The sequence below is a fragment of the Ctenopharyngodon idella genome, chromosome 23 (assembly GCF_019924925.1).
Source record: "Ctenopharyngodon idella isolate HZGC_01 chromosome 23, HZGC01, whole genome shotgun sequence".
NCBI lineage: Eukaryota > Metazoa > Chordata > Actinopteri > Cypriniformes > Xenocyprididae > Ctenopharyngodon > Ctenopharyngodon idella.
The window spans coordinates 8,752,920-8,767,043 of record NC_067242.1 but is presented as its reverse complement, the minus strand read 5'-3'; the positions used below and the strand labels follow the sequence as shown (position 1 = coordinate 8,767,043).

Here is a 14,124-nt window from a genome sequence, read left to right as displayed (position 1 = left end):
ATTTTTTTAATCCTTGTTTTTTTTTCCCTCTCTCTGATAAAATAATTATTTGCCAGAGCAGCTTTAAAATATATGTAAATAAAGTATTTGCTAACAAATGAGCGAGCTAAGCTCAGAAGCCCCAGCTCCGCTTAGAAAATCAGTCTGAATAATTTTTCCACATCACTGCTCCCCACAGCGCTCAGTTTGTTTAAGGGCACTCAGCGAAAGCAGCGCTGAGAGCGTCTCTACAAGCAAGTGTGCACGATTCCATCCACCTTATTAAACATCTACAGCGAGGTCCTTCAAAAGCCCCGAGACAAACATATCACTGAAAGAGGCCCAGAAAATGGCACAAACACAAACATTTCTCTGCGTTCAGGGTCAACAAACAATTTGACCTTTCAAGAATAAATATTCCCTTCAAACACTGAATCTTCACAGCCTTCTGTGTTTGCCCTCGGTGAGCCAAAATGGTCAACCGAGCGAGCGTCCAGACAGTCTGTTGTCCGTTTCATGGCATAGACCTCCCATTAAGCCCGAGCGAAGACTCTCTTTCCGGGAGAGGGTGGCCTGCCCCACTTTGTGGCGTGCCAAATTAGCCAGATCTTTGCCTGGGAACAAAGCCGGAGTTGTTCGTCATTGACCGATGACTGCGAACTGTGTCCTGTTGTGGCTGAGACCGCAGTGCTTACTGCACTGAGCACACAGACGAGACTGATCTGCTGTCGGCGCTAATCAAGACAGCTGCCTGCGCGTGCACAGTCAGGCGAAGATTAGAGGCCAATCCAGAAGGGTATTAGAATAAAACGAATGTGTACGCTGCCTTTAGAGAACAAACAAAGTCTTGTACAGTATTGCTGTCTTAGCAGCGGGTTTAATCACTCGCTAGCAGCAACAAAATAAATGAGCAATTCGGTTAGTATATCTAGTTTAAAGTAAATACACCAAGGCCGCATTTACACTACATGGTTCAAGTGATCCAAATACCATTTTTTCCTTCCATGTGGCACAGATTGGATATGACCCACGAACGTGAAAAAAGCACATGGATTCTGATAATCTAAGACATTTCAGGCCTCATTCATATGTGGAAATAAATCTGAAATTTATCGGATATGTGCATTTGCGTCTGCCATGCAAGCGGACAGATCGTATGTCATTGAAAAAGCGACATGGCAAATGATGTCAACTCAGATGAACACCAACTGCGATCATATGACTCTTTTCAATGGCGCATTGGAGGATGAAGGCTCAACCTGGTGGAGTCATGCTGAAATGTTATGTTTTTTGAGCCTTTGTGGTGACAAGAGATCTTGTATTTTCATTTCGACTGCATCCATTGCAAATGAGAAATGAGAAATCGAGTCCCCCCTGGGATTCGGGTCTCTTTTAGGACCAAGTTGTTATCATGATGTCTTGACTAATTATAACCTATTTCACTATTGTATGATGTTTATTACATTAAAGGAGACCGATTCCTGGGGGGACTCAATTTCTCACCACACCGGGTCAGTACACCTACCTTGGGATGTTCGCCAAGTGTATAGTGTAAATGCAGATATCGCATATGGGTCACTTTTAAAAGAAGATGTAAGCTGGTCACCAAAAAAAAAAAAAATCGCATAGTCAACCAATCGGAATTGACCCTTCCCCGGGAGTTTGATTGACAGGTGATCTAACCAATCATAATGTCAAATCCGCCATTTTGTCCGACAAAGCAGTCAGGGGAGTTAGCAGATTAACGTCGGTGGACTTGAACTTGAAAAATGGTGTGTACTGACGTCTTTCTGTGATTGAAACAACATTCCTTCTGATGTTCATTCATGTTTATTTGATGCTATAAATGAATTAGAAGGAAGAGATGATCGGTTCACGAGCTGCTTGAGCTGAGGCGCTACAGCGATCTGTCACAACACATTAAAGAGCCACAAAACGGTATTTATTGTTTAAATTTCTTTAAAAATGACAAAATTTGAAATTTGAGACTTTGTTTCATATCAAAAGTAACCTGCTCTGTCATGTCTGTCGACGCGTTGTCAGTCTCCTCTTTTTTTTTAACTGCGTGAGAGTGGCATGGCTTGTCGGATGTGGCAACAATAACTAAAGGGGGTGGGTCTTTGCGATTGGTCAATTGGGCATGAAGACCTGCAGTGTAAATGCGGCCCAAGTGCACACTTCTAGCCCACTTACAGACATGTTGTTCATCACAAACCACCGATTTAACACTGTTTAACATGCACTACCTGAATTCATAAGGTTTTTCTGGAGTTTAAAGGCTGATATGACTATAATATAGGGTGTTTGAAAATGGCATACTACCATATTACTCACAGTATTTGTTTTTTTTAGTGTGCACCAAGAAGTGTAGTATAACTAACACTAAAACTATCTTTCCGTTAATTGAAATAAAGCTGAAATAAAATAAAATTTTAGATGACAAACTTAGAGAATTAGAAAGGATGCCTTGGTAACTAAACTAAACTAAAAATAAAGCTAAATAGAAGTTTAAAAAATACAAAAACTAATAAAAATGAAATTACTAAAACTTAAACTGTAATTAAAATGAATACCAAAAATATAAAAACAAAAACTCATTCAAAATATTAATAAATACTATACTAGTATATAAATAATACTAAAATAACATTGGCAACAAGTGCACAGTTTGTAAATAATACAAAGCTCTCGCTGCATGGAATTCTACAGTATATATCCCATTATGCAATGCACTAATTTTGACTAATGAAAGAGTGTTTTCAGCTGTGACTTTTTAAAATAATTTTTTGCCAGTTTTCATGTTGAGTTTCAAACTCAGATCACCTGCATAAGTGCAGTCAGCATACACTATACCATTACATTTATGCTTCTGGCAGACACCTTTATACACAATCTGAGCAGACGCAGTTTATAAACTCTGTGGAATGCAGGGATCACAGACTGGTTGCTATAAGGCCAATTCACACCGCACCGACAGACGCCGACAAACACGGACAATAGCTAGATTCCAGTATGTCACTTCTCAGACATTCCATGACCAGACAAACGAAGCGCCGACAAATACCAACAGACCCTGGCAGGGGTAACACACTGATCCAACAAAAACCTAACGAAGTGTCTGTTGCCGTATGTTGGTGCGGTGTGAATTGGCCTATAGAACATTCCATGTTTAATCCTCTCAGTCTATGCCTTAGAAACACTTCTTGGTGACAGGTATCCCTGACAACAACACACGGACAGGAATCCATCCAGCCACACAGAGGAATCGCAGACGGAAAAAACCTCTCTTTTTCTGTATGAAATTCACATAAAAATGAACATTCTGTCATTTATACACTTAAACCTGTTTGACTTGCTTTCTCGTTGTATGGACTACATTTCTAGTGTTTTTTAGTGCTGTTTTGTCCTTTTTGGAGCCTGACAAAAAAAAAAAACACCTTCAAAACAACAGCTTAAACATTTTTCCCCTGCAACAAAAGAAAGTAAGTCGTGCACGACATGAGGGTGTGAAAATGACAATTTGCATTTTTATGTGATCTGTTCTTTTAACTGTCTTGTCTATAAAACATCTTATCTTGCAGTCATGTCGCTGCCAATTAAAAGATTCACTATTTATATTTTGGAGATATTTATTTGCCCCATGAAGTGAATTAGAACGACTGCAGCAGGTTGGTTAACTCTGAGCTTACAGTTAGCTAATAGTCTGTAGATTAACCCTGCAGGAGTGAGAGAGATGACTGAAGATGGAGGACAGAAATGAAACCTTGCCGTCTTATCTAGTCTTTTTCTCCGTCTTTCCATCTAATTTTTCTTCCTTCCCTCAGGGCTTGCATGCAGTCTCTCTTTCCTCTCGTTCTTTCGGAATGGATTTTGGGGAACGCTGACTGTGTGAGTTGCCCTGATAGATAGAGACTGCAAGACTACAGGAACACTGCAGTGGTAACGTTTTCTCTTCACTTTCATATACATAATTTGATCATATTTTCCTAAATTAAAAGCCGTTTTGTTTTGAATAAGCACAAATTTAAAAAAGGATCAATGGAGTTCTATTTAGAACCATAGGGTTCTTGACTTAAATTTAAAGAACCCTTTATCTCATATATAAGGTATGGAACCTTGTTTCCATGAAATAAAAAATTAAGATAATTGCGACTTTTTATCTCACAATTCGGACTTTTTTCTCGCAATTGCGAGATATAAAGTCACAACTGCAAGTTATGAAGTCAGAATTGCATGATATAAAGTAAGAATTGCGAGTTATAAAGTCAGAATTGCGTGATTTAAAGTCAGAATTGTGAGATATAAACTCGCAATTGCGTGTTATGTCCAATTGTGATGGAAAAAAGACTGACTTTTTTCTCAGAATTTTGAGTTTATATCTCACAATTCTGACTTTATAACTCGCAATTGCATGTTATAATGTCAGAATTGCGAGATAAAAACTCGCAAATCTGAGAAAAAAAGTCAGAATTGCGAGTTATAAAGTCAGAATTGCGTGATAAAAACTTGCGAGAAAAAAGTCGCAATTACCATTATTTTTTTATTTAGTGGCAGAAACAAGCTTCCAAAATAAGGAGAAATGTCTTGAATGCATAATACTTTCATGTTTAACGAGATATTTAATTTTTTTCTAGTGACAAAGTATGTTTAGGAGCTGTTTAATTTATAAAATGTAATCAAAAAAATTAAAACAAAATGAAGTAAACCTAAATCCATGAAATGATTCCATGATGGGAACCCCTAAAAGGCTCTTTATATGAAGCACCTGTCCTGGCAGAACACTTTAAAGGGATAGTTCACCCTAAAATGAAAATGAAGTCATCATTTACTCACCCTGCTGTTGTTCTAATGTAGTAAGCCCTTGTTTCTTTTATGGTCCACAAAAGGAAAATTAAAAAAAAAAAGAAAGAAAAAAAAAAGTCCTGCTTGAGCTTGTTTATATAATGGCAGTGAATAGCAACCAGCATCAAGCTATTAAAGAAGACAAACAAGTATCACAGAATGATGCCATGCGATGACACGTGCCGTATATATAAGTGTTCTGGGGGTATTTGATGGTGTTTAGTGATAAAACAAACCAAAATTTAATATTGGCCTATTATTTACCTAAATTCTCGACAATGGCAGTTGGTCTTCTCTGAACAACGTATGCGTTTGTCTGTTTTTTGTTTTTTAAAGATTCATTTTTGCCTTTATTATGACAGGATAGTAAGTTGACAGTAAGCGAAGTTGGAGAGACAGAGAGAGGGATGGGATCGGGAAACATCTACAAGCCGGGACTCGAACTCGGGATGCCTAAAGAGCAACTGCACTATATGTCGGCGTGCTGCCCACAAGGCTATTGGCGCAGATGACGTGCGAGTTTGTGAGACTCTGTTAGCTCGCCCAGAAAAGAACAAAAGTTGTGAGAAATCAAGATTAGCAAAAACATGACATGAAATACAACCCATGTACCTTCATCTCTGAGGTGAATATATCCATTGTGTTCATTCTCGAGTTCACATCTGTCAACTGTCATTCTGACAGAGTTCTGGTCCGTATTTTGTATTTTCTGGTGATATTTGACTGAAGAAAGTACACAGATATTTTTTTGGTTCTATTTCATGTTCTTGTTCATGTATCTTGTTTTTGTTTATCTTTATTTCTCACAATTTGTGTGCTTTTTCTGGGCCAGTCAAAATGAAATGCGTCGCTAAAAGTGTTTCATGAATGGTACATGTCGTGCAGAGAAGACCAATGTCCAAAGTCAAGAGTTTTATTAAATAATACATTAAATTTCGTGTTTGTTTTTCATCAAACCCTATTGTATACCCCACAGAACACTTGGTATATATGTAATGGGATCATTCTGATACTTTCGAGTCTTTTTTAAAAAGCTCGATGCTGGTCGCTATTTACAGCCATATGGACGAGCGCAAGTGGGACATTCTTTAAAAATTCTTCTTTCGTGGACCATAAAAGAAAGAAGGGCATACTGCATTAGAACAACAGCAGGGTGAGTAAATGATGACTTCATTTTCATTTTAGGGTGAACTATCCCTTTAAGTTCTATATAAGCGTATAGAATTTATTTTCTTTCCTAATATGTGTTCCTGGTATTTTTGTCCATTACTCGGTGTGCATTATTTAAAAAAAAAATCCCTATTCATGAATAGAATGCCCATTTTTTACAATTAAATCAATTCCTGATGGATAAAATCTCAACCAAATATTTCTTTCCTCACCAAACTCGCAAATATGTCAGATTAAAACATTGCAAAAGCAGTTTTATGTTCACTTTAACATCCTAAATTAAATCCCTTTTTCCAGGTTGGTAGCTAGCCCAAACCGAACATGATCAAAGCACACGTCTCATCTCCAATTCCTTCTCTTTTCTGACCAATCTTTCAAAAGCTTTGACACATTAAAGCATCACAGTGACAATGTCAGAAAGTATCTGGGTCACGTATACCATATCACCTTGACCTGTCCTGTCATAAGTACAGGGAAGGAACGGCACAAAAGGTTCTTTCAACTGGGACCTGACAGCTTGAGTACTCATCAAAATAGTGCTTCAGACCAGTATAGTTACTTAAAGGATTATAGACAAAGAGTGAAAGAGATCAAAAGGAAAACTGAAAGATGGCACAAGGACAGAGACTTCAATTTGCCCGATTAGCTGGCATCATTACGACTTCATTGGCATTTTGAACACCACTGAGATGCCAACCAAACATTTAAGGACATTAAGGCCTGAAAAATATTCTACGCAAGTGCACTACAGTTTAAAAGTTTGGGGTCAGTAAGATTTTTTTTTTTATTTAGCAGGGATGCATTAAATTGATCAAAAGTGACGGTAAATACTTCAAATAAATGCTGTTTCCTTGAACTTTCAAAGAATTCTGAAAAAATGTATCACGGTTTCCACAAAAATATGAACTGTGATAACATTGATAACAATAAGAAATGTTTCTTGAGCAGCAAATCATCATATTAGAATGATTTCTGAAGGAGCGTGTGACACTGAAGACTGGAGTAATGATGCTGAAAATTCAGCTTTGATCACAGGAATAAATTACATTTTAAAATATAATCAAATAGAAAACAGTTATTTTAAATTGTAATAATATTTCACAATATTACTATTTTTACTGCATTTTTGATCCAATAAATGCAGCCTTGGTGAGCAGAAGAGACTTTTTCAAAAACATTAAAAAGCTTAAAGACCCCATAATTTTGAACGTTAATGTATGTGAACACAGGTGCTTATTGATTTCACACCTGCATTTCGCATCTGTATACTTGCGTAACATATATTTTTGGCGTAAGTGTCAACTTTTTCTCCTGGAGTAGAAACAAGCCACAAGCAGAGAGAGAAAGTTTAACAACTGTCTTTTGGCGTCATTCCCTGGCATTGTGATACACTATATTGTGCTCTTTTGTTTTTTTTTCTGGAAGGACAGTTCATGTAGCATGGAAGAGAAAAATACGTAATCTGTGAGCGTAGGGGGAAATCAGAGGACTTGTGCATACTGAACCCCATTGCACAGTGGAAAACCATAACATCTGTGCAGCAACTGGAGATGTAGCAGCTTATCTGGAAGTAAGTGCTTAGCTGCAAGCGTTACAGTCATTGGAGTCGACGGATGAGTTTGCACTTAACGACAGTTCTGACTCGTGCCTTTTAGCGTAGATCAGAGGTAAAGTCAGCGAGAGCGTCAGTCAGGCGGCTTACTGCGCGATAGCAGGGTGCAGCTATTGTTAGAAGTGGAATACCTGCTGCTGACCCTGCTGTAGCTTTGGGAATTCCTCCTGCTGCTTCCTGTTCCGGCGCTCCAGGCTGCTCTGCTGTAGGTGCCGCAGACGAGACGCAGCAGATGGCTGCACCAGTTTCGCCGAGCCCGGAGGAGTGCCTACAGGCTGAGAACCAGAGAGAACAAACATGAATAAACAACAGCAGGTTGGGCTGGGCTGGAAAATGACCGTGTTTGTTTAGCCATGGGACTGAGTTTGAATAATTCACATTTGTTAGAAGAAGAGTGTCACGATGAAAGCTCTGCTCCAAAACCCAGTGTGCTGCCCACCAAGGCAACATCTCTGCTCCAGATGTGAAGGCTGTTCCACAGAATTTTACCAAGAATATGTGAGAGTTGCATCATGCTTTTGATTGGTAAGCTATGAGTGGAATGGAAGCCCATGCTTTTGTGTGAAAATAAAACTAAGTGTAAGAAAGTTTATAATAAGTAATATAATAATTAATAATGATATTTCCAAGATCATAATTATTATTAGTAGTAGTACTAGTAGTATTAATTATCAATAATAATGGAAATACTATTTTAATTAATAGTAATTATTAATTATTATTATTATTGTTGTAAAATAAATTGGTTACACTTTATTTTAGGGTGTCCCTGTTACAGTGTAATTATACAATTAAGTATTGAGTTATATTAATTGACTACATGTACTTGCTTCAATTTAACCCTTTGCAAAGACCCGCCCCCTTTAGTTACTGTGGCTTTGTCCGACTAGCCATGGCGCGCTCACGCAGTGTTGCCAAGTCTGCGGTTTTCCTGCGGAATTAAGCTACTTTCACACTCTTGTTGCGGGTTGTTTTTCGTGTCCGGGTTGAAGCGACCCCAAATAGCATGATATTTAGCACCTGGAATGCGAATTTTACCAGGGGAACCTCGCCAAAAACGCGGATTTTACCATCGGAACGCGATTTAGCAATTGGGGGGTTTTGTTGTGAAAACCTGGCAACCTGCCTCTCACGCCACACATCAACTTCTCACATAGTGAAAAGTACATAAACGGAGTAAAGAGGACAAGAAGCCGACAGACAAGACAGAGCAGGTTACTTTTGGTATAAAACGAAGTCTTAGCTTTTAAATTTTGTCTTTTTTTAAGAAATTCAAACAATAAATACCGTTTTGTGGTTTAAGTTCAAGTCCACCGACGTTAAATTATCAACTCTACTGTCTGGCTTGTTTGTCGGACAAAATGGCGGATGCAGAGTCATGATTGGTCAGATCGCCTGTCAATCAAACTCCCGGGGAAGGGTAACTATCCATAATTTACTGTTATTACTATGGTAACTGCATGTAAAATGTGTAACGGACATTATAAAATGAAGTGTTAACAATAAATTATTATATAATATTTAATTGTTTAATAATTAATACTATGTTATATGCAAGGGTGTTGTGGGTGGTCAAAAGAGCCCAGTTATTTACAATATTCCCTAAATATGGCTTGGGTCTCCTCTATGGGATATTATCGCTTGTTTTATTGTCTCCTAGGTGTAAAAAAAATGGTGTAGGATTTACTTTGAAACAAGTTTCACTCAGAAAATGCTTCTAAATTTCACAAATATTTACAAAGATACAGCAAGTAACACATTGAATTAAACATGACATTTAGAAAGACAGAAATAATATTTTCTTGTAAAACATACTTTAATAATCTTTGTTTTATTTACAACTTTTACAGTGTATATCCATCTAATTGAAAATACACAATATCACCCAATATTTGTGTGTACTAAACATTTGTGCTCAGCAGAACCAAGCCGTTGGCTTATCATCATTCGAACGGCAACAAACTGAGCATTAGTCGAGACTTTTCTGCATTTCATGTGAGGAGCACTAATTGTGTGAATGCTAACCATGAAGAGCATTTAAAATCAGTCACTGATCCATTAGCGACCGGTTCGGTTGCTGCATATGTGGACGCAGTTCGCTAGGTTTTGGAACGGAGCCAAAGAAACAGAAATAGAAACACTAATTGAATGAAAGAAAGAGGCACAGGGAATCTCTATAGACCAGCATGCAGCAGTAGTGTTGACTGACACCCTGCATGTGTGCAAGGAAGCTGATATTAGCACTGTTTCACACTTCTACACTCATTCTTTCATTGCGAGAGATTAGTAGTACTCATCACAATGCAACAAGATACACACATACAGTAAATACACAGACACAGGCTGTCCAGATATCTCAGGGGACATTGACACTGTCTAATAGACCTGCGACGTTTTCTTCAGAAGTTCTGAATTTATTGGTCACTACTGCTATAGTTCCCTGTAACAAATGGCTTGTCGATACAGTAAACGGAATGAGTGACTAAAGGTAAGAAAGATATACTGAGAAGCTGTGTAGACAGATGAGCAGGTACAGTCAGGAGTTCATTTAGACTGCAGTAACTGACATGTTTTTTTGTGTTGCCTGTTTGTTCTTGACTCTTGAAAGTTTTGATTAAAGACTTTAAGCTTGTTAAAATTGATTTGCTACCACAGTGTCACAACATTACTGTCACTGAGCTGAAGAGGCACAGTTTGACAACAAAAGATAGAGAGAGTGAGAGGAAAAGAGATGACCTTGACTGATATCAAGCTGTTTATTCCAACAGCTTAGCTTAAAAGATAAACAGTGGACTGTCTGTTATGTCAGAATATTATTTCTGTAATAATTATTTGAATGTGTTTTGCAGTTACAGGAGTTTATATTTTTCAAACATAAATATTTTTGACCACATGTTAATACGTGATTTTGCATTCAGCATCATGAGATATCTTAAACCCCCAGCGTCTTTTCCCAACTGGAAAGCTATTAGTGGAAGCCCATTTCTACCTTAGAGCATAAATAAAACTAACTGTGAGAGAGTTTAAAATAAGAAATAGTCACATTGTGAAATATGAAGTCACAAGGTAAGAAATAAAGATATTAAGAGAATTAATAATAATGATGATAAAATATGAATAAATTATATAAATAAAATTATTAAATAATTTAAAAATATTAGTATTATATATTTTATTACTTAATACTGAATTGTTTTATTTAATAATAATATATATATATATATATATATGTGTATATATATATATATTATATTATTAATAGCATTAAGAGAAACATTTGCAATTTTGAGAAAATAATCAATCATAATCATCATCATTATTATATTACTATTAAATAAAATATTATATAATATTTAATTGCTTAATACTTATTTGTTTTATTTAATAATATCATATAATATTATTATTATTATTATTATTATTAAATAAAGCAGTTAAGAGAAATGTGCAATTTTGATAAAATAATATTTTATTTAATATTTTTATTATTAAGTAGAATGATATAATTGTATAATATGTGACCCTGGACCCTTTTGAGATTTATACATCATCTGAAAGCTGAATAAATAAGTTTCCATTGATGTATGGTTTGTTGGTCGAGATACAACTATTTGAAAATCTGGAATCTGAGGGTGCAAAAAAAATCAAAATATTGAGAAAATTGCCTTTAAAGTTGTCCAAATCAAAATCCTTAGCAACACATATCTACTCACAAACATAATTTTTTGATATATTTACGGTAGGAAATTTACAAAATATCTTCATAGAACATGATCTTTAATTAATATCCTAATGATTTTTGGCATTAAAGAAAAATCTATCATTTTGACCCATACAATATATTGTTGGCTATTGCTACCAATATACCTGTGCAACTTATGACTGGTTTTGTGGTCTAAGGTCACATATTTAATATTCTACTATAATAAAGCAATTAAGAGAAAGAAGCCTCTGAGGTAGAAACAGACTTTTACATATTAGATATAATGAGTCAAGAAACAGTTAAAAAGGTTAAAAAAACACACACTTAGTTTCGAGTTTGTTTTTATCACTGAGTTTCAATACTAAACTTCATTCAAGCTGTCTAATAACATACAGTAGCACAGCTGATTAAAGACTTGAAGAGATGACAGATTAATAGGTTTTTTGTCAGAGTGCATTAGTAAACTTCAGGAAAAACCTCAAAACCTTACATTATAGGAAGGCCTGAGAGGGAGGATTGGCAGTTAACACATTACCTCTCTCCACAGAGAGTTGCTGATCCACTGGCCTGCCCTGTCAACACTGTTAGGAGTGACCTCAGCAGGGTTTTTGGCCTGAGCAGTGACCCTCAGTCTCACTGGGGCTCTCTGAAACGCCTGTCGTGTTGGTGTGTGTGGATTAGTGCATTGACGTATTTGAGTTTGGAGAAGAATGAAAAAAAAAACATTATTCCTAAATATCTGGTATTAAAGTTTTGACAAAACAATCAGAATTTTTACTTATGTATTTACTGAATAACCGACCAATCAGGAGTGAGTTTCTGTACCTCAGTGTCTTCTCTCTAATTAGCTCCTATTTGTAGATACACACACTAAATGGTGACAGGAACACTATTTCATTCTTTTGACAGCTGTATATCAGCTTTTTACCTCCAGCTCTGCCATTATCTTCTCATCTTCATCCTCATCTTCCTTCTTCCCAGAAGCAGCAATAACCGGAGGTGTGGATGAAGGTCGGGGCCCGTCGGAGGTCGATGGGCGTCTCAGTTTGACGGGTGGCGTCTGGGATTGGGTCGGTACTTCAGCCTCCTCTCTGTTCTCAATCTTCTCCAACTTCTATAAAAACAACACGTGCATGAATAGGGCAACATAATAAACATGCAGGAACTGCAAGATATCAAGGACAAGGAATATTGCAGATGCAGCAAAGAAAAAAAAAAAAATCAGTAAAAGTTAAAGGGATATTTCACCCAAAAATGAATATTTTGTCATCATTTACTTACCCTTATGTTGTTCCAAACCTGTATGAGTTTCTTCTGTTGAACGGTTGACGGTAGCCATTGACTTCCATAGTATTTTTTTCCCTACTTTGGAAGTCAATGGCTCCCGCCAATTGTATGATTACCAACATTCTTTCAAATATATTCTTTTGTGTTCAACAGTAGAAATAAACTGATACAGGTTTGATGAGGATGAGTAAGTGATGAGAAAATTTTCATTTTTGGATGAACTATCCCTGTAACAGCTGATCAAATACAAAGCCAAAGTACATATTAATTATTTTGCTGCTTATAACAAAAGCATTTGAATTTGTTACTATGCAACTTCTCCTTCAGATTTTTGCTCAGATGATCACTGGACTGAACTGCACAGAAATGACTGAACAGAAATTTGATATTCCTCAAATTATGATAATGTGAAGCTAATAATTTTGAACTAAGATTAGATTAGATCCTATATCTCAGCAAAACTTTAATCCATCAAAACAAAACTTGGTATACTTCATCAGTTCCATGATCCGAAGGGATGTGCCAAATTTGGGAACAGCGCCACCTACAGGTCATGAGACCTGAAAAATGATCATAACTCAGAAAATCATGATCTACAGATTCCTTGGGTCATGCCGAATCTGTCGATGTTGATTTTGAAATTTTGTTGTAAATTGCAATGTTTTTTAAATGCTTTGATGAATTGGCACAAAATTTGGTACACATAATCGACAGCATGCCCTTAAAGTGCCTTAAAAGGACAAAAATGCTTATAACTTTTGAAAATCGTTGTTTACCTTCACACTCTTGTTTATGGTGATCACTTCTCCACTGCTGTTGGTAGTTAGCCCAAGGCCTGATGGGAAACTTCGTCGTGGAGGAGGAGGGGGTGGAGACTTGGATGGCTTCTCTGTACGATACCGTGGCACGGTCAGCTCCCCTGATCAAATCAATCAATAACCCGAATAATCTGTCTATTGATCAGTCAAATCATAAAGCACTATTGGCAAAATAACAAGGCAGTTTCTGTCTTTAATAACAAGAGATATATTTGCAACTGTGAGAATTTATAAAATCTTGAGAATCTAAAATCATAAGGCAATTGTTGTAGGTTCATGGTGTGGTTAATAATGTAATCTCACCCGATCCCCTCCTTGGGATGCCGTCTTTGCTGGGTGGTTTTGGCGGGGTTTTGCTGGGCTGATGTTCAGGTGTTAAGCTGGGGGTGGAGGATGCTGAACCGGGCGCTGGGAGGGAGGATAGTTGGGGTTTTGGTGGAACGGCTGGTTTGGTGATCTGCTTAGCAGCGAAGTCCAGATCTGGAATGGCCTTCATCAGTTCAGCTTGAGTTTCCTCCAGAAGACGGTTGATGTCCTGAGCACTGAACTGAGTTAAACTGGCTCTCTTCTCCTCCCAGTCTCGCTCCGCAGCCTAAAGACACACCCACATATGTTACAAAGATTCACATTGAACAGATCTTCACAAACTGTTATTAAATGTTATTAAAAATAACAACTATAAATTTAATAATATAACAATCTTTACTAAACCC

The 14,124-nt window shown here is 37.0% G+C and overlaps 1 protein-coding gene across 5 annotated transcripts in view; it reads right to left on the bottom strand.

Moving 5' to 3' along the window:
• srcin1b (SRC kinase signaling inhibitor 1b) overlaps nt 1-14,124 on the bottom strand; it is a 75,064-nt gene that overhangs the window by 3,991 nt on the left and 56,949 nt on the right. For 3 of the 5 annotated variants that reach the window (XM_051881674.1, XM_051881676.1, XM_051881678.1), the window contains 5 exons: nt 13,715-14,003; nt 13,370-13,512; nt 12,235-12,420; nt 11,842-11,961; nt 7,746-7,878 (listed from right to left, as the gene is read on the bottom strand). In XM_051881674.1, the coding sequence (XP_051737634.1) occupies nt 7,746-7,878; nt 11,842-11,961; nt 12,235-12,420; nt 13,370-13,512; nt 13,715-14,003 (871 nt within the window). Of the gene's footprint in view, nt 1-7,734; nt 7,879-11,841; nt 11,962-12,234; nt 12,421-13,369; nt 13,513-13,714; nt 14,004-14,124 lie in introns of all 5 variants that reach the window. The other 2 variants (XM_051881675.1, XM_051881677.1) reach the window with 2 other exon arrangements.